This window comes from Bolinopsis microptera, chromosome 4 (assembly GCF_026151205.1).
Source record: "Bolinopsis microptera isolate Bmic1 chromosome 4, MBARI_Bmic_1.0, whole genome shotgun sequence".
Classification (NCBI taxonomy): domain Eukaryota; kingdom Metazoa; phylum Ctenophora; class Tentaculata; order Lobata; family Bolinopsidae; genus Bolinopsis; species Bolinopsis microptera.
Window position 1 is genome coordinate 10,843,392 of NC_087075.1, and position 19,800 is coordinate 10,863,191.

The window sequence follows — 19,800 nt, forward strand, 5'->3', positions numbered from 1 at the left end:
AGATAATCTTCATTCTTCATCTCCTAACCAAAACTTTTGGGATCGGCTCACGTACCGCTGAAAAGGTGCAAACAGTGTCAGGAAGGTGTTGAAATATCAGAGATACAGTTCGAAAATAGTCAATTTTGTTTCTCATTCCTGAGGACTGAGACCGACTGTAAGACTCCTGCTCTCATGCACTGGTACAGTCTCTGCCAGTTTCGGTAGAAAGCAGCTCTTCAGTAAACGTGATAAACGTGACGAAGGACCCAGGGTGGCCCACGTGACAAAGGACCCAGGGTGGCCCTACGCTGACAAGTAGAGGTTTCACACTTGTACTATCTATTGTTGAACATGGTGTACTCAACACGGTCGCTGCAGTGTCACAGTATTGCCAGAGGACTGTAACAGTGTACTGTGTAACAGCATTGTTACAGCAGTCTCACAGCAATGTTATAACAGTGTTACTGCAGTGTTACAGCAATGTAAAACGTGATGCAGGACCCAGTTTACCTTGCTGCTGACAAGTAACTTTTTCACAGTATAGTACTAACTATAGTCAGCTGAATAACGTTTGCACGTACACTGGCGCCACCAGCAGGTGTCGCTATATTAAGTAAGAATGAAGAGACTCCACAGCACTCAATAATACTCCCAGACCCAACCAAAGTTGTCGGCATTAGAGGAACATTCCGCTGCAATTCCGTTTGGCTCCCAGCCAATTGACTACCGTGTGGCTCCCAACCAATTGACCACCGTAAAAAATAACAGTCCGGTAATTCCCCGCCTCCAATATCCTCGTCTGACAGCTTTACCAGGTAACAGTACATATAACAGTATACCATGTATAATACACCCTGTCAAGACGCATGCGGGACAGTCGGCACGGTGCCAAGTTGACCTGGTGATGACGTCATGACGTAGTCCGGTGACATGTGACGTCTGCCTCTCCTGGTTCTGTCGCCCTCGTACAAGCTCCCAACAGTGTTCCTGTTGAAAATTTCTCAATTACGTGGCATACAGGTGGTAATTACGCCACATAACCTCAGTCAATTAATCTCGTTTCTCTCAATTACCCTCAACACCTCCACCGTCTGGACAACCAATCAGTGAGGACCATTTCTTGTCTTGTACGAGACGTACCACGTGACACCACAAATACTGATGTATGTGGATTATATACACAATTATTATATTTCATGCACGGGCCCGCCGATGATTTTATCTTATTTTAGCTATTGAATTTGAAGCTCCTGCACATTTCAATACGTGTGTGTTGGTGGAGAGAGGGTATTGGGCTGGCCGTTGAAAGCTGCCATAGTAAAGTGAAGTCACCCAGTTCGCGCCCTTATTTGGCCTCCCAGCTCTGTACTGCTCTCATTTTTGCGTCAACTTCGTTCAGGAATTTGTTAGAACACAATTGCCACTTTTGGTCATCGCCGTTTTTGGTGTGTTCTGAAATTTGTTTGAAATGGATTTTTACGAAAATTTAAGTTTAATCTGTCTTGAATCTGTCTGGTCTTTGATTTTTGCTCTGTACGTTCATTATTTTAATGAAATCTCTGCAGCGCCTATATCAGATAATGTAATATTCGTTTATCATAATGAACCTATATTAACTGTTTCGTGGGCTGCAAGCATTGTGGGTGGGTTCTGACATATATACAGGGTGTTTCAAAAATAATGTCCTGATTTTAAAAAACAATAAAAAATTTGATAAAGGAGCAAAATTCCCATTATTGGTTGCCATTAGTTCATAAAGCTTACAAATTTAATCTGTTAAGCTCATTTGTTCCAGCGATTCAACTTTGTTAGTTTTTTTGGCTCTGTTCCAAAAAGTCGAATTTTGAGAAAAATGGGGTTCACAAAAGAAACAAAACTCGATATTGTGAAGACTTATTGGATTTGTGGAGGCAGTGTGACAAGTGCTAGGCGTCTGCTACAGAAGAAGAACAAGTCTAAATTCAGCAAACTTGATGATAGGACAATACGACGTCTTGTAAAGAAGCTAGAAACTGATTGTACCCTGATTAAGAACACGCGTACGGGTAGGCCGAAATCTGCTCTTTCTGAGAAAAATATCAAAAGGGTGCAAAGAAAATTGGAGAACAGTCCAAGGAGGTCAACCAGAACACTTGGTAGGGAGCTTAAGTTATCGACAACTTCAGTTTGGAGAATTTTGAGAAAAGAGCTGAAGAAGTTTGCCTACAAAATTCAAATCAAACAGGCACAAACTCCAAAAAATAGAGAACAAAGGACCGAATTTGGCAACATAATGGCTGATCGCATCGAATCTGACTCAGAATTCTTGAAACAGATAATTTTTTCAGATGAGGCTCATTTTCATCTGAGCGGTCATGTCAATCGCCAAAATTGTAGGTTTTGGGCAGATGAGAACCCGCATGCAACAGTTGAGTCGCCTATCACTAGAGAGAAAGTCACAGCTTGGATGGGTATCGGGTATCATGGTATTTTTGGTCCCTTCTTCTTTGAGGATGGTGAGACCGGAAAAACAGACACTATCAGAACATCCAATTACATCGAGATGTTAAAGAAGAAGTTTGTGCCAGCTCTTAAGAGAAAGCATGTGCTTGATACTTTGATAGGTGCTGGTTCATGCAAGATGGGGCTCCTCCCCACTGCAGCAAAGAGAGTCTTGCGTGGTTGGAGAAGCAGTTCAAGGAGAGGATCATCTCCCGAAATGCAGACTTTGCCTGGCCCCCATACTCCCCCGACCTCAACCCCTGCGACTTCTACCTCTGGGGATATCTCAAGAGTAAAGTCTACAGCAATCCAGTCCCTAAAACAACCGCAGAACTTAAGCAGAATATCAGGAGAGAGGCAAGGAGAATACAGTTGAGCACGGTGCAGTCTGCAGTAGACAACTGCCTCACCCGATATCAACATGTGCTCTCCAATAAAGGACGATGGTTCGAGCAGATAATAAATTATTGAATCAAATTTTATTGTGTTTTATGATTTTTTGATATATTTGTTACACTTACAACCAAAATTTGAAAAGTTATTTCATTTGTACTGAATTTGACAATAAATCAAAAACAGGACACTATTTATGAAACACCCTGTAGACTAGCCGAGTTATCGTTCTGATACCTTCCCGTTAACCTCAAGTTCTTTACACGTTTGCTTTTACTTTGTCGGAGCAATTATACCTTGACGGCCCTAAGTAGAACAGCCCTAGATTGGTCGACCCCAAACGTGTCCAGCCTATTATTGCCAATTTCATCTCGAGTGGCAATACTTTGGCCTTTGGACCGTTACCAAATCGAAATCGCAAGTGAACTTACCGCAAAAAAACTCGATATAGTGCACCTCTCTTGCCTTCTTTTAGTGGTACACTTGGTCCACCTCCTCTTGTCCGAACTGCAAGAAAGAATATCTTCTTGTACAAAGTACTAAAATACGATCTGCTCTGCCCTCCAGATCTGGTTCAGTTAGAGCAGAGAGTAGCCATGTGCCTGAAATGGTAGGTTCTAAGACGGCTTCTCCTCAGGACCTGCAGGTTTATAAGGCTTACCAGTTCTGACGGGTCTCAGCACATTTCTGGTCTAACGAAGCCTTACCTCCCAACAATCTCTCTGCAACATGTAACAAACTAGTCCCGGTCTTCAACCTCTGCCTGGACTAGTAGTAAAACAACCATAGAAAGGGTTTCAGAGTCAACTTTCATACCATCTAGTTCCAGCTGTCGAAAATTGAATTCAGCTCATTATTTGATACTATTCCGGTTGTATATCTCAACTTCAGATCATCCTTCATGCCTTGAGATGACAACTGGTTGGTAGAAGTTCCTCTGAGGTTGTTGTTCATCGCAAATTGAATAAAGTCTACAAAGTGCTGTTCACTACATCTTGTGCTTCCTTACCAGTGCCCTATAATACTCCCTCTTTTTTGACAGATGTCTGAGAGACAACATTTTTGTCTCCTTCAAACTGGTGTCTATTTTAAAGAAGTTTTGTCATGACGTACCAAGCTCAGACTTCTAGTTGTTCTGTAAACCAGTTGAGAAAACGTTCAAGGTGGACTTTATTTTCGAGTTGTTCATCCAATTGTGGTGACATGATCCGTAATCTTCCTGGACTGTATATAATGATGATTGATGACTGAATTTCTTAAATTCCTCGGAATTAATAACAGATGTGATGTGCTAAACGTGGGTTGACATTTCGGAGAGAAACTTGGCATTTATCACGAAATGTCATTGTCGTCGCAAGTCACTCCAGTCGATGTTGCAATGCCTAGCCATAACCTTCGTCAATCGTTGATATTAGTGATTACTGTACTAAACGCAAAGTAGTTAATTTCTTTTACGTTCTAGAAGCGAATGTTTTAAAGATCAGACAGATCATAAACCGGCTGTTTTTTATTACGTAAAGCCAGATTATTACCGTGGTTTTACTACTTTCCAGCACATTTTTAATGAATCGTCCGTACCTGATTGGATAGTGAGCTTTTTCAACAATCTAATCAAGTTTTACACGGTTGAGGAGATTGTTTTTATTATTGTGGATACTTCGAATAATACGTGTCGTATTTACGCCTCCGTGTCTCACGTTATGATGATAAAATCTGCATATTGCATAATTAATATAAGAATTTATTATTATCCATTATTTTAAACCATCCCTATTGGTCTAGAACATTTTGGAAGAATCTGTTAGAATCTTAATTCTATTTGTAGCATGTTTTTGTACTTCATATTACTAACCCTGTATCTCACTTTAGCAAAGGTTTAGTTCCAGTTGATATTTTGATTCGAATAATAAATTTATATTTCCGAATGTTTCTGGTTTGACGATGCACACATTACAATTTCCAGCAGGAATTTGTCTGTGTACATTTTATCCCGCTTCCACAACTTATTAAAGTTTAAACACTGAAAAATCTAGCCGACTAAAACCATCCCACTTATGGTTTCTTCGGTGCTGTTTGAATTCAGTACAGTCTGTTTCTAATTAGACGTTGTTACCCGACCAAGTATTCGAAGAGTTGCAAAAGTCGGTATTCCAGTTCACCACCTATCTTTATCTCCGGTACCAACACACACATATATTTACACTTAACTTTACGATGACAGGTAGGCAGGGGTCTATAAATACGTCTGCCAGATAGAACCACTCTACTTCACTAAATTTGTAGAACCATTCCAGTACACTCCAGACACGTCCTGCTGACCAGATAGAACCACTGCATTACACCCCAGACTTGCTGGTGTTACACCACCCCACACGCCAGAGTCCGTAGAGCCATTCTCCCACTTCTTCACTCCACGTCAACTAACTGTTGTTCGTGCTGTTCAGCTCTGACAACGTCAAATACCAAGTCTAATTGTCTAGTTGCTGCAACGTCCAGGCTACTTCATATTATCCACCTCCCCTACAGTGACAACGTCACATCATCTACCACGCTTACAAGGTTTTAATGTTGATGGAAGGTTTTTAAGGTTGGTGTTAGTGACCTACTTGTTTCCACTAGTTGATAACTTGCTTTGTTGTCGTGGTTCTGTAGAATTGCCTCCAGTTCTTACCGTTAAATTAAATGATCTCAATCTTTCCCCTACACCGCACTGCTAATTCTAAATTACTTGTTCCAACCTGATTGTTTGGGTAATTTAAATTACCATTCCAAATTACCTATTCCTGTGTATTAGCAGCGGGTCCTGTGTGTTCTATTCTACCTTGTAACGGAAGCTGGGTAATTAAAAACTGTGTTAGTCAAGAAAGTGCGAATATTATACAGGCAGGGCACACAGCTCACATACAGCTAACGGTATTTTCTCAATATTTACAGAACACTATGGGTGCGGGGTGCCCTGTCCTTGTTTCTTCTTGTCTCTCTCTCTCTCCTTGAATAAATATTTCTGATTTAATATAGTTTTTTCTGAAACACTTGTGTCAATGTGCACTTGAGTCCTACAGCAGCTTGTGCTCTATTTCAGAAACATACCTAAATTTAAAACGGCTAATTCAGGAAAAGGATGCTATTTTGAGATTTGTCTGAGCTTTTAAAAGCTTGCCGGGGGCGTGTCCAGGTCTGCTTTACTGTCATGCAGATATATTGCTACCTTCCAGTGAAGCAAAATACTGTTACATCAAGAGTGCCTTTTATTGAAGTTTGCATTTATAATTTATACCTTCTTGCAACATTATTAATTTTAACAACGACCTTTCATGGTAGCTTGGATGCATTATTGGATTCCTTGACCAAAGCTTGGTTCTCTGTTTGGCTTGCTTCAAAGGATTGGTACCCGCTCACATTTAAGTGTCAAGAAAGATATGGTCATCGTGTCAAAGTCAAAGCCTTATGCCCATTATTATTCGGGTGCCTTGATCCGTCGACTTCTTGTAATTTTGGAAAACTTGATTGCACTGATTCTGTAATTGGATGGAATGTTGCTCGTTCATGATCCTTCCACAGCTTTGTTCAGATTCTCTGCCCTGGAGGAATGTTACTTTTGCACAGTACTTCAGTTAAGCGATTTCGGCATCCCTCTAATAAATAGTTAATACCTCCGCCACTGAGTGCTGCGCGCTATAATTCCCGACAGCTTGCTGGAGGGAATTTGCGGGCACGAAGTTGCGGAGGTATTATATTTTATAATACGTTCCGGTTCCGATTGCAGAAGGGGTGTAATCCGATACGTGCGCATCATACAATATAGTGTCTAATATATAGAACGCCAGTGTTATTTGTTTTGAAACTTGCCGCCAGCCAGTCTGAGTCTGGGCTGATAATACCCTCGCTTCTCTTGCGGGAAAAATGAGCAAATTATCAGCCCTCGGTGTCCCCGAGTTTTAGTGGATATAATTCCCGGAAGGTATTATAAAGCTTAGTGGTTGATGTGTACGTGTGCTCTTTTCAAAGGGCTCTTTTAAATATAACTTCGTGTGGTTCCGAATAAGGACATTCAACCCCTACTCAGACACACGTGATGGCAGTGATTACTGATTAGTCAGGGCAGCCCTTCCCTCTCCGATTGGTGGTTGATTGTAACATACAAAGTTGCATGAGGTTTTTTTTGGGTTTTGACAGTTTGGGCTTGATTTCTATACTCCTCCGATATCTGCCAATTATAAAGGAATTGTGCCGCGCTGTCACAAGAGCCATAATAGGAATTGGTTGTTGGTATTCATCATTTCTGGCTCTCTTCACCGCTTCTGTAGCAGCTTTTTACAACCAGGTATTTGGAGTTCTGACTTGAGTTTACAGGATGACTTTACTCTGCTTAAATTAGGTGTCAATAACTTGATACACGCAAATATAGTGTGTCTCAACAAGTGTGGCAAGTCACGTCAAATACAGCTACAACTGCTACATGTTCTCGTGACTTGTAGAGCGTCTTGTAGTAGATAGAGGTCGACGTATTGTAGAATGAAGATCCTCTGTTTTTCATTGATTGATTGACAAGATGCAGTAGATAGGTCGACTACACCTTTACTACACCTTTACTACACCTTTACTACACCTTTACTACACCTTTACTAGTATTACACCTTCACTACACCTTTACTAGTATTACACCTTTACTAGTATTACACCTTTACTACACCTTTACTAGTATTACACCTTTACTACACCTTTACTAGTATTACACCTTTACTACACCTTTACTAGTATTACACCTTTACTACACCTTTACTAGTATTACACCTTTACTACACCTTTACTAGTATTACACCTTTACTACACCTTTACTAGTATTACACCTTTACTACACCTTTACTAGTATTACACCTTTACTACACCTTTACTAGTATTACACCTTTACTAGTATTACACCTTTACTAGTAATACACCTTTACTACACCTTTACTACACCTTTACTAGTATTACACCTTCACTACACCTTTACTAGTATTACACCTTTACTACACCTTTACTACACCTTTACTAGTATTACACCTTTACTAGTAATACACCTTTACTACACCTTTACTACACCTTTACTAGTATTACACCTTTACTACACCTTCACTACACCTTCACTACACCTTTACTACACCTTCACTACACCTTTACTAGTATTACACCTTTACTACACCTTTACTACACCTTTACTAGTATTACACCTTTACTAGTAATACACCTTTACTACACCTTTACTACACCTTTACTAGTATTACACCTTTACTACACCTTCACTACACCTTCACTACACCTTTACTACACCTTCACTACACCTTTACTAGTATTACACCTTTACTACACCTTTACCACTCTTAAATAGTCAAATGTAAACCATTATTTACAGTGCAACCCTATTTACTGTACCACCGTTCTAACCAATTAAACGCTTTCTCCGTGAGCCAGGGTTATGCGGTGTGAGCGCCAGGTTATGCGGAGTGTGCGCCAAGTTATGCGGAGTGATTCAAGGTTGACTGGCTAGGTTCCACCATGCTCTTTGTACATTTCAATTCTGGTAGTGCTCGTTTTTATTACAAGAAGCATGTCTTACACTCACTAAACCTTGACTACACCTTTAATCCACCTCTTCTGCACCTCTGCTGCCTAACCAGTCTCTGAGCCGGCCTAAATGGAGGTTCCACTCTGCTCCTCACGCAGCTGCATCTCATTTGCACTCGGGTAGTGCTCGTTTTAATTACATCCACTAGGTAAATTCACTAGATTTACTCATCTTACATCGCTAGAAACGCTTCTTGAGAAGCAGTTTTATTTCTTTGATGAATACGACCATATTGTAGTAATATGACCATTTAGGGCAAAAATATTTACGATTGAAGGTCGCCCCCAAAGTTGCTGTTAAGTTGTTATAACCGATAGTTTGCTTAACCTTTGATCATTATAATCTTGGTATAACTGAGTTTACTGCTGGCACTGAGTCCTGTATTGCTGGCACTGATTCCAGTATTACTTGCACGAAGCTAGACTCAATCATATTTGCTTGTGTACATCCTTGTTGGCCGGACTGGGAGAGCAACGTTATCCGCTCCGGTCCATCCAATCTTGCTGTTTACTGATAGTTATCAGAAAATGTCACTAGATGTCTCCTCCGACTAGACTGTTACTGCTTGCCTCGCTAGTGTATAATCAGTGGTTTCTTGCTGAACAACCTGGTTTTTATTGTCGAACATCCTTGCATATTCGGCCGTGGCAAAGGCTTAATAGTTTATAACATAATTTGCATTATATAACTTTATCCCAATCGACTGTTTTTACAAATGGAATGCCTCTATTACTTAAATAGTTTGTACATATCGATAGTAAACATTTGTTCATTAATTTTGATTATCCTTTCATTGTTGGCTGTCAGATCCTTTTCTCCGTTTAGAATCAACTTCTCCGTCACTTTTTACCCGGAAAGACCCCTCTGTGACTAACATATACACTAGGATACAACACATACACCCCTCCGTGTATAATGCTAATGCCCCCTTCAAACAAAGCCTCCCCACTACTATTATACAGCTGTGTGATTACTTACTCCCGTTATACCCGAGTAACAATCCCCTGTACACGCAGTGGTGTGTGTACTCTAGTAACTAGTACCTATCTGCTGTACACGATCTTGTACCCTGTTTTGATGTTTTGTACCCTATCACACAGTGTGTTGTTACTCTGACCTGTCACAGTTTTGGTACCCTGGAACTGCTACGCGTACGGGGCTGTCGTTACCTTTATATTATTTATTATATAGCCTGTCACTGTTACCCTTATATAGCCTGTCACTGTTACCCTTATAAACCCTGTCAAGTGTCACCGTGACAGAAATCATGTACAGTTACCCTGTGACAGTTTAGCACTTTGTTTCTGTGACAGTTTGGCACGTTGTGTTTCTGTCCCGTACTTGAGTACCTGCTACCATGAGATCAGGGAGGTTTTTCTACTTCAACCTTGTCTGACTGTTCTAGGGTTTCTCCGTGACATATGCTGTGTGTGGCGCACTTCTATTTGTCTTTCTCAGCAGATGGTGTATTTTATTATTCTGTCATATTCTCCGGGGCTCATTCCGGTGCTGTTGATCTAGATCCAGATTCGATTTCATTTAATGTATCTATTAGAATAAATAGGGCGCGTCATTATTACACCAGCTAGATACAACCTATGACTTGCTCCCCCTCTCTCTCTCTCTCTCTACCTATGTGTCCGCTAACTAGGCACTACTTGACGTGTAGTTAAACAGTATCCCCCACAGTTTGACAGACTGCTGAAAGGATTCCCAGTCGTGCTGTAGTGAGTGTTGTTTAACACTGCCTAACAGTCGAGTGTAGTTAATTACACTACATATACAGCCTGTCGGGGATGTTAGTGTTACTCAGCTTAACTACTCCAGTGTTCCGGCAACTCCACCAACATTCTCTCGCATTTAATATATGTTGTAACGTGGTGTCAGATGATGTAGTATATCGGCGGCAATGTGTTGAAAACATACGTTCTTTCAGTAACTTTTACAGTTTGACCGACTTTTTAGCTGTTTGTTAGGAATTCCACTTTTATGGTTCGTGCTATTTTTTTCTCCGTTTTTTTGTTGGTTTATTTGCCTTCTCCGTCTATCGCTGTTCCAGCTGCTTAATATCCCGGAAACAAACGCTCAGTTAGTTCCATAAAGAAATTAGTTAATCACAGTATCCAACTAAGAATTAGTAGACAAGTTAGTTGCAGCTCATAACATATCTTTGATCTAGAACCTATTAGACCTTCAAACAGATTACCCCTAATATCCGGCCTGTAAACCTCCCCTTGCTCCTGGCATGTAGCCTCCCTTTCCATACTGGCGGTGTCTTGTTAAAGTAACGAGTTACCGTCCAGCCCTGCCCACTATCCAACTGTATTCCTGGTTCGACTCTGACCCTGCAGTCTGCTTCATAGATTGACCTATCAAGGGTCTGGGAATTCGGGCCGTCCTTATTCGACTGTGGGGATTGCTTGGATAATCTTATTCTTAGTGGAGCTTCAGTGGTCATTAGAATATAAGATTAAGAGTGGCTCCAGAAGTAATCTGGACGTTTCAGTTCGACTATTTTATTGATCTGTATTGTATTGTGTGTTCGACATTATCTTTTTAATGTCCTGAACTGTGATGCAGATTTTGTCTTAGAGTAGCAATATAACAGATACATATTTCTTGCGTATCAGTGTTCTTTGTCAAGCTTGTATTGATATCTCTTTCTGTACGGCATACGTAAAACGCAGCTTTCTGTTATCTTGTGCAACTATCACTAAACGCTCTGTCACTCTTTCAGCTCAGAATGTATAATAATGTCCTCCGGAGAACGACAACTGAGCGACTCAACACATAGCAAACCAACCAACGGTAAAACAAAACCAGGAGTTTCAAAACTCCGCCAACCCTCAAAACTCCAGCCACCATCTTCAAAAACTAAAACTATTCCTAAACAAACCAAACCATCAGCGCTTCAAAATGTCGCTAATGGAATTTCCGTCAACAGCAGTCCCAGTCCCAGACCCAGCCGCCGGAGTAGTGGCCTGAAAACTCCAGCCTCGGCCAAACCTGCCTCGGCCAAACCTGCCTCGGCCAAACCCACTTCGACCAAACCCACTTCGTCAAAACCCACTTCAACAAAAGCACCGTCTTCTTCCCGAGCATCTTCAGAGGCTAAAGCTGCTCCAACTCCCAAACCACCCCGGAGGGTAGCTCCAGCCTCAGAGAGGAGTAAAAATAAAACCAAACGACTGTCTACAAGAAGTACATCTGGTTCTCCAGGGCAAAGTGATGGACCCGTTGCGCCGCCCCGTTCTGGAGCCGGGATAAAAAGATCAGTTACAGCTAGACAGTCTACTTCAAAGTCTCTTGCTGTGGCTCCTCCTCCTCCAAGTAAGACTAAAGTTTGCAAACATCCCTCCCTAGAAATGGAACGCAGTATCTCCAGCGAGTCCAATATCTCCAACGAGAGTGTTAAATCTAGAAAGACTTCAACAAACAGGAATCTGTCGAAAATGAGACAGCCAAGTAAAGCACCTGAAAGAAATAACACTCAGACTAAACGTACGATGAAACGACCTACTTCAACCCGGAGTCGACCTAACGATCTGGACCTTTCCAAGGAGAATCACGCTGTCAAATACTCAGAGAAAAGGAAGAAAAGCATGAGTAAATCTCAGTCTAACTCTAAAGAGTGCCTTAAAGTTAAGAAAACTGCGCTGGATCTCTCACCTAGAAGAAGCTCCATGCCCACTGTTGTGATTAGCCCAACCGAGCTGCTTCTTAACCAGAGTCTTCAGAATAAATTGGCACAGAACGAGTGTAACAGACAGGGCTTCTACCTGACTGACACTGACGCGTCTGTAATGTCTGGAGGTAGCTCTGAGTTCTTAGCCATGTCCTGTGATGAGAGATCGGATAGTGAGATCATGTTGTTAACTTCCGATGATTTGAAGCTGAATAGAGAGAATTGTTCATCAACCATCTCCTCAAGCGACCTCTTTTCTACTGACATTGATGATGATGATGACACAGATGTTGATGATGATTACGACGAAGTAGCAGATTGTGGTGGACGCAGAGAAATGACTCCAGTCAGGCAGGATATAGAGGATGTTATCCGCATGGACCTAGCTAACCAGATTTCCACTGCTGGTGCCCTGAACGACCTCTCTGATCCCAACAGGTCTCCTGCTCTCAACATCACCATGGACGAATATGGTTGTCCTGATCCGGAGGTGACTACCCCTCAGAACAGTGTCCCTCTGATGCCCATGGGTATACCAATCCAGCAACTATCCTCTCATCATGACTGGGATAAGAAAACTAACTCTGATAAGATCTACAACTCTCCTGATGACAATTTCCAGGAGCCGAAGACCCCGGAGAAGGAGTTGTACTATGACAGCTCTGATCTGAATCTGGAGGCTTCATCTTCAAGTGAAGACATAGAAAAGGAGCTGAATACAGTAGAGCAAGACGATGTAATAGTAACTGTCGAGCAGAAAAACAACACTGTTGATCAGAACATGTCCACCTCTTTCCAAGAAAAGGCCCTTTCTACTGAGCAAAAAGACGTTGAGATTAAACTTTCTGATACTCCTGACCCTGCTCCCAGAAACATTGACGAAAACTTTCTCGATCCAGGGATATCCAGATCAGAGGACGTTTTGTCGCCCCTGATGAGCGAAACGGCTGATCCTCTCGGTATGCTGTCATACCCTCAGTTACCATTAGGTCTGTTCCCTGACGATGCTTATCTTGAAGAGAATTGTGATCCCGGCTCGGTTACCTTACCAAGCAACTTCCCTGATGATCCGATATACTTCACTCGTAACCAACGTTCAATAAGGCCTAGTAAGAGAAAAAGTCTTCTCATCAGATCTTCATCTCTTGATAAGAAGTACTTGACCCAGAAGTCTTCAGAACTTCACTCTGACTCCCTTGATTCGTTTGATGGTGATGATATGTATATTGTAGAGGCGATCACTCCGTGTTCTCCTGGCTCTATAAGTGATCGGGAGTTCCTAAATCCTACAACTCCAGGTCAGTCATTATACTTCTTTAGTTATTTAAATAATTTTCTTCATATTAATGACTGTAATTTCATTTTAATGACTATAATTTTAATGACTACTGTGATCAATATTTATACTTTGTTAACGACCAGTATTTACTATTTTACCGAGCTCTGCAGTTCCCTCACTCACCCCTCCCTCCAACACAGAGATCATGATAACAAACGACAACATGCTGGAGTGTCTGGATGTTAGTCACCAGTTAGCTGGAGTCTACAACACCCCCAAACGGAGGTTCATTCTGAGGAACAAGACCCGGAATGACGTTACCAGGAGATTCAGCGAGACACAGGTCAGTGGAAATAACATTTCAGATATTTTCTATTCAGAATGTACATTTCATCTGTTCACTAGAAGACTAGAGACACCAGCTTCAAGGGTAACCATCTTTGGCTTCAATAGTCTAGTTGTTGCATGAACTGTAGCTGTTGCATTTCCATTCTGGAACGTTTTCTACCCCAGGTGTTTAAACACCACAAGGAGAAGTATCTGAAGCGCCGTGAAATGGAAGAGAAATACAACTCGTGTCCAGTACAGACCAGTCCTGATTTGGAAAAGATAGGCTCCCCTAAATACATCAGAACCTTTGTTAAGAGGGTCAGTTCCATGTTGACCCCGAGCAGTCGGCCGAGGGTTCTGATGAGGAAGGGGAGGGACTATTTCGGGTCTACTTCCTCAGTCTACATCAACTTCGACAGTCCTGAGGTAGGCTTTGTTCTATTAATTATCCGCAGTTTATTGGTTTATTTTCAAATTTTAGATTGCCATCTATATTATAATTTAACAAGAAATGTTAGTCGTCATGATTTGAACAGCCAACAGTGCTAATAGCCCGATAGAAGTTGAACTTGTGATCATACGGAAAGTTCGGCTGACAGTTCGCGGTCTAGGATGGACAAAGTTCGTAAATGATCTGTTAAAAGTAAGAGCGTCTCTGAACGACTTGAACAGCTTCCTCTGGCAATTATTCGTCTAAACGGAACAAGACCCGAGAAAATTATTATTCAATTGTATTCAATTAATTTTGCGGCATTCGTTGACTCGTTAATATTTTAAAATAATGCGCTATAAAAGTTCAATATACTATAAGAAAGGTCATGCATTCTCAAAAGAAGGATGTGAAGCGTGAGGCTAAGTGAAAAATAAATGATCTCCGCGCTTTTCGACTGTAACTTAGCATTACATAGGCATCACTTATCTCACTGCTCGGCTGCGGAAGTGCAGAAGCGGCGCGAGAAAAGCAAACAACTGATCGTAGCACCCGACTAACTCCCGTCACGTGGAAGTCGAGGTTCCCGATCCGCGGACGCTCGTACACTAAAAAATGCGAAGAATTATTCCTTTTTTGGTGCTTATCCTCGAGCGAGACGGTCATGAGATTTCTCAAAGGATCAGGGTGTTATCCGCAATATCTCACTATGGAGAACTGGGAATTATATCACGCTGTGTGGATGACGAAAGGTTTGAAATATTGCAGACATATCTGAGATATGACCACATAATATCTGTAAGACTAATCCGACTGACTAAATGGCAACAAATAGAGATCGTTCATGTACAAATCCCAACCAGACTTTAAATGAGTTACTAATCCACAATATTGTAAGTGCCCCATTTCCGCCCTCTCCGCGGAACCACTCCTACCTCTTAAACCATTATACTCCACCCCACTCCTGCAATATACCATTACCGGGCCGTGTATCTAATTCAGAGAACATAGTATAATTGCCCGTGGACCTCGGTATTGGGTGCTAGTTTGGGTCCGCTATGTACGCGGATACAGCTTGTTGATTGCGTAACGGCCCGTACAGATCCACTTATAAATACTCCGTATTACAACTGAATTAGTAGTTTAGCGTTCCAGCAATTGTAGGCCGTATCGCAGCTGTCTGAGCTGTGTGTTATGTAGCAATTGGTTTACCTCTCTGCACGGTTGAGTGGTGTATGTTAAGTCGGACAATGTTCGTGTAGTAAACTTGGTTATCCTACTGTCTTTATTCACATTCTACCCTGTTTGGTCGAGGGAACTTGTTTTGATTGGTGGTTTGTATTGCGAATTGTCTACCCAAAATCATGACTGAATTAATTATTGAACAGCTTCTGAATCCTTTCTTTTACTTTCATCTTGTGTCGGTTGAAATACTGATTTATATTGCTAAAATTCTAATATTACCCGCGATCACAATTAAGCTGGCTCCGCATAGTTTAAATGTTTAATCTTCAGTACAATTAGTTGTCATTGCATGTTTTCTATAGATGTAGCCATAGTTTTCAGTGCTAATTAAATCACTTCACTGTTTTTCATACGTGAGAGAACTTCTACGGACTTCAGCGTAAAATTCCAGGCCTTTGTCAGGAAACTTTACACAAATACCTCAATTTCCTCTGCAGAATTGCCACAAACTCTCACAGAAACAAGCCATGAAGCTGCGTGTTACCAATAGACCTGACACTGCAACACAGACAATATAACTTGAGACCGGCTCCGTACTCACAGTGGCTAACAAGCACTGGCTAGGTTATCAAGTCTACACTTAGAAAAACTTAGCTTGCTCATCAACTGCTTGTTTGCGCTGAGTGTGGTGCGGATTAGTTTCTTGTTGAATTTGTTGACTGATTGAGTTGGTGTGTCTCGTTATAGTTTTCTTCATTGTCTCGTTACAGTTTTCTTCATTGTTTCGTTACAGTGATTGCTCTGTTTTTCTGGTCCTTCTTGATGTTAAAAACATGTAGTGCATGAATGATACTGTTAGGTCTTTTGATAAATTGCTTGGATGATAAATGCCTGTCAGGATTTTTCTGCTTGAAAAATGAAAATAATAGTCGGCATTTCAATAACGCTGCGGTTGTGTCTTTTCGGCAGTATAAATGACTAAGTTTCGATATGTTTAAATGCTGCTTGAATAAAATAGCCAACATTAATAACAATAAATTTGCGGATGTTTCTTGTGGATGACAAAATTACAAAGTTTCCATATTTTTACGCTGTCATTATAACATTAGCTTGACACTTGTCCTGTTTGTAATCGCTCGTTTCAACAGTTCCTAACTACGTGCTTTTTATTTGTTTCTACTCTTGATGATGGGAGTCGGGAGATGCTAGTTCTAAAGTCACATCCGTTTTTGAAAATGCCATGATCATGGGTTTTCGCAGACTTATATTTGCACCCGTCTCCAGTTATAGATTCGATTAGCAATATTTCAACGCCTTTAATTAACCCAGTATTTAAGTGATTAACGATGCAGCCTTAACCTTACCTTACCAAAGGAGTGTTGATGGGCCAGAGTTTAAAACTACTGATAAGCCTAAAAAAGGCTTCAAATTGCAGACTCTATAACAATACTCTGAATAGCAGGATGAGAAGTCTTGTAATTGTTCTCAGTTTTAGGCCGATTCCCTCAACCTTGCGTTTATTTAGGGTGTAACACTGTTTGCAGGTCGTGCACATGCTCCAACATTCTGTTGCTTCCTGCTTATCTAACGCGCATCTGCACGTGCTCTATTTCTAGAACAATCTCTAATCCTCTCTGCAGTGTGCACGTGCATGTTTACAGAATGGACGTAATTCCCGCCCTCAATCCCTTGTTCACCTCACCTCACATCCTCAACAAGCCGCACACTCACAGACGTCATACATCACCTACTGGGCACTTAGCCTACTACTCGTTAGTCAGTGTCTGCACTACGCAATCTCTCACTACTCACTACCCACACCACCGTCATATTATTCCTAACTGCTTGACTATCTCCCTACTCTTTACTGAACTTCCTTCTAGAACATTCTACTAGAACATTTCACTAAACCCGAACACTTATTACTTAGTTTATTATCATTATATTATCAGTCGCTGGTAATGTCTGCACTACGTAACCCTTCCCACCACCAGCATCACTAACTGCTTAACCAGCTCACAACTATTTACTGAAGCTATTCTAGAACATTCTACTAAACTGTTTATTATTAGTCAGCATTACATCATCCTCGGGGAGGAACGAGTGGAGCCTGTTAATGGCGGGAAAATTGTTGGGAAATGGGAAGTGGGGGTGCGTGTTCTGTGATTTGCACGTTTCAATATTCCGTGCTCTGTGAATTGCAAGTTGACCGTTATGCATCATGGATGTTCTTATCGATTGTCACACCGCATTGACTGAAACGTGACTACTTGACTCGAACGTAACTCGAAGTTTGAGCAAAGAAAACACTGTAATGATTGTAATCATTAAGTGTGTATATATAACACTGAATAAAGCTGCAAACGCGTGTAAACCCGTAATTTGTAACACTATAGCTTTTCAGTTCGTCAATTCTCCTCTTCCTTTTCAAGTTTAGAGCTGTAGTGATTTGATGCGTAATGGTCTAGAACAAAGTAGTTATGGTCCATAACAGTGTAGTTAATGGTATTGTATTAGTGCACTAGTAGTAGTAGTACTTGATGTGAGGTGTTGTGTCCCGAGGTTATGGTATAGAAAGCATTAGAACCCATTAAAACTTAGTTAAATTAGTTAAAACTTAGTTAAATTAGTTAAATTAGTTAAATTAGTGTAGTTGTTAGCACGTGGTAATTTAATAACTAGTGTATTCAGTGTACACGTGCGGATAATAGCGGATATTAGCGTCTCTCTCCTCGCCAAACAGCAGGGGTGGTATAGTGGTTGTATATTAGCAGCTGTTACTTGCTATTGGGTTCTGGTAGTTGTTATTGGCACTATGTTTGTAGTTATGGGTTGGTATTGTTTGTGATTATTGGTTTACAGATGGTACAGATATTGGTTGTAAACTGCAATGTTGAGATACCCTACTCATAGGTTGGTATCCAATATATCAGTTGGTATCTAATTTATTGGTTTATTATTAGTTGTCCACTTATGACGTAGGTCGGAACCTTGATATTAACCCTCTGATGATGTATATTTCTGTGGAACGAAGTGCTCAAATATCCTTATTATAACAACTACACCCTTCGCAGTTAGTATCAGCGAATCACACTGGTAGTTAGTATTACAGGCTAGTGCAAGTTGTAGATATGAGCATTGATATGTATTGAATTTAGTTGTGTAGTAACGATCATCAGTTTATTTTTTTTCTCTAGTTGAAGCACATTTACTGTCATTACTGCGCACTGAGTAGTTATTAATGTGTAAGATTACAGTATTTATTTATGCAGCAAGAATTTATCTCAACTAGATTTAAAAATCATTTCGTCGTTCGTGATTAAATGATTCTGAAGTCCTAATTATATGGCTTAAATTCAAATTCCTCGTGTTCTAAAACTTCAACTTTTAGGCTACCTTGCATACCTAACAAAACGTGATTCTCGCCGTCTATTTCACATCTTATACAAATGGAATGGAATTGGATAGAAAATATATTGCACAGTCAACTCTTGCCCTATATCGCATAAACTTTAAAGGTCAGCTCTAGTTTTGGTTTTGGTGTTAGAACACGAGTCTTATATTATAAGAGTATAAGGTAACAACCTCCCTACATCAACTGTTCATTATGAGGGAATGAACTATCTCTCTACAACACATCATATGATGTGATCAACATTCAACTCCAGTGATTCTACGCTGACAGTTCACGCACGAGCCAGCTCCCACAGACTCCCAAATAGCCAACTCACACGTGCTAGCTCCCCAATGACACGTGCTAGCTCCCCAATGACACGTGCTATCTCCCCAATGACACGTGACACAAGTTTAAAACACTGAACAGTATATCAACACTGATAAGAATACTATTAACACGTCCTCTGATCCCTGTCACATACTGTTAAACCCCATTGTCGGATTGTTAAACCCCCTTTAATAGATACACCTTCACTCACTAATAGTAATACTCTTTAATAGTAACTCTCTAGTACACGTGAATATTTATAGCTCCTTGACACATGTCTCTCTCTTAAGGTTCAGTGCGCTCAACTGTGAAGGTTATACTTGTTGCTGCTCCTATGTTTAATTACTACCACGATCCGGTTGATTAATGATTATTCACTTAAATACCACCTGATTAGCAAACCCACCCACATCAGCCACTTACTCCCTAACCAGCCACAATTTCATTAGCCACTTAGAACCTCATCAGTGTTATTCGTCGTCTCGCTCTTGATTTAGCCCTCAATTAATTTTCGTAGAGGTTTAATATCTGAAAGCTATTAGCCAGTTTAACCACGTTTTCTCGCTCTTTACTTAGTGATAATCTGAAGGTGACTCGTTAGAGTCACAACCTTCATGCTCTAAGATCTTATACCTTGTGTTTCCCACTGTTCAAGGAGTTGCTGCAAAACTCTGCTTCTCGGTGTTTTTTAGCTGTCACTTCT

At 40.9% G+C, this 19,800-nt stretch overlaps 1 protein-coding gene across 2 annotated transcripts in view; it reads left to right on the forward strand.

Moving 5' to 3' along the window:
- The window catches only part of LOC134814278 (pleckstrin homology domain-containing family G member 5-like), a 114,514-nt gene that overhangs the window by 56,909 nt on the left and 37,805 nt on the right, over positions 1 to 19,800 (forward strand). The window contains exons 1-3 of one of the 2 annotated variants that reach the window (XM_063822362.1): positions 11,202 to 13,447; positions 13,629 to 13,771; positions 13,942 to 14,184. The exons of the other annotated variant lie outside the window; for it this stretch is intronic. Coding sequence (XP_063678432.1) covers positions 11,218 to 13,447; positions 13,629 to 13,771; positions 13,942 to 14,184 — 2,616 coding nt within the window. The 5' untranslated portion in view covers positions 11,202 to 11,217. Of the gene's footprint in view, positions 1 to 11,201; positions 13,448 to 13,628; positions 13,772 to 13,941; positions 14,185 to 19,800 lie in introns of those variants that run through there. 2 annotated transcript variants of the gene reach the window in all.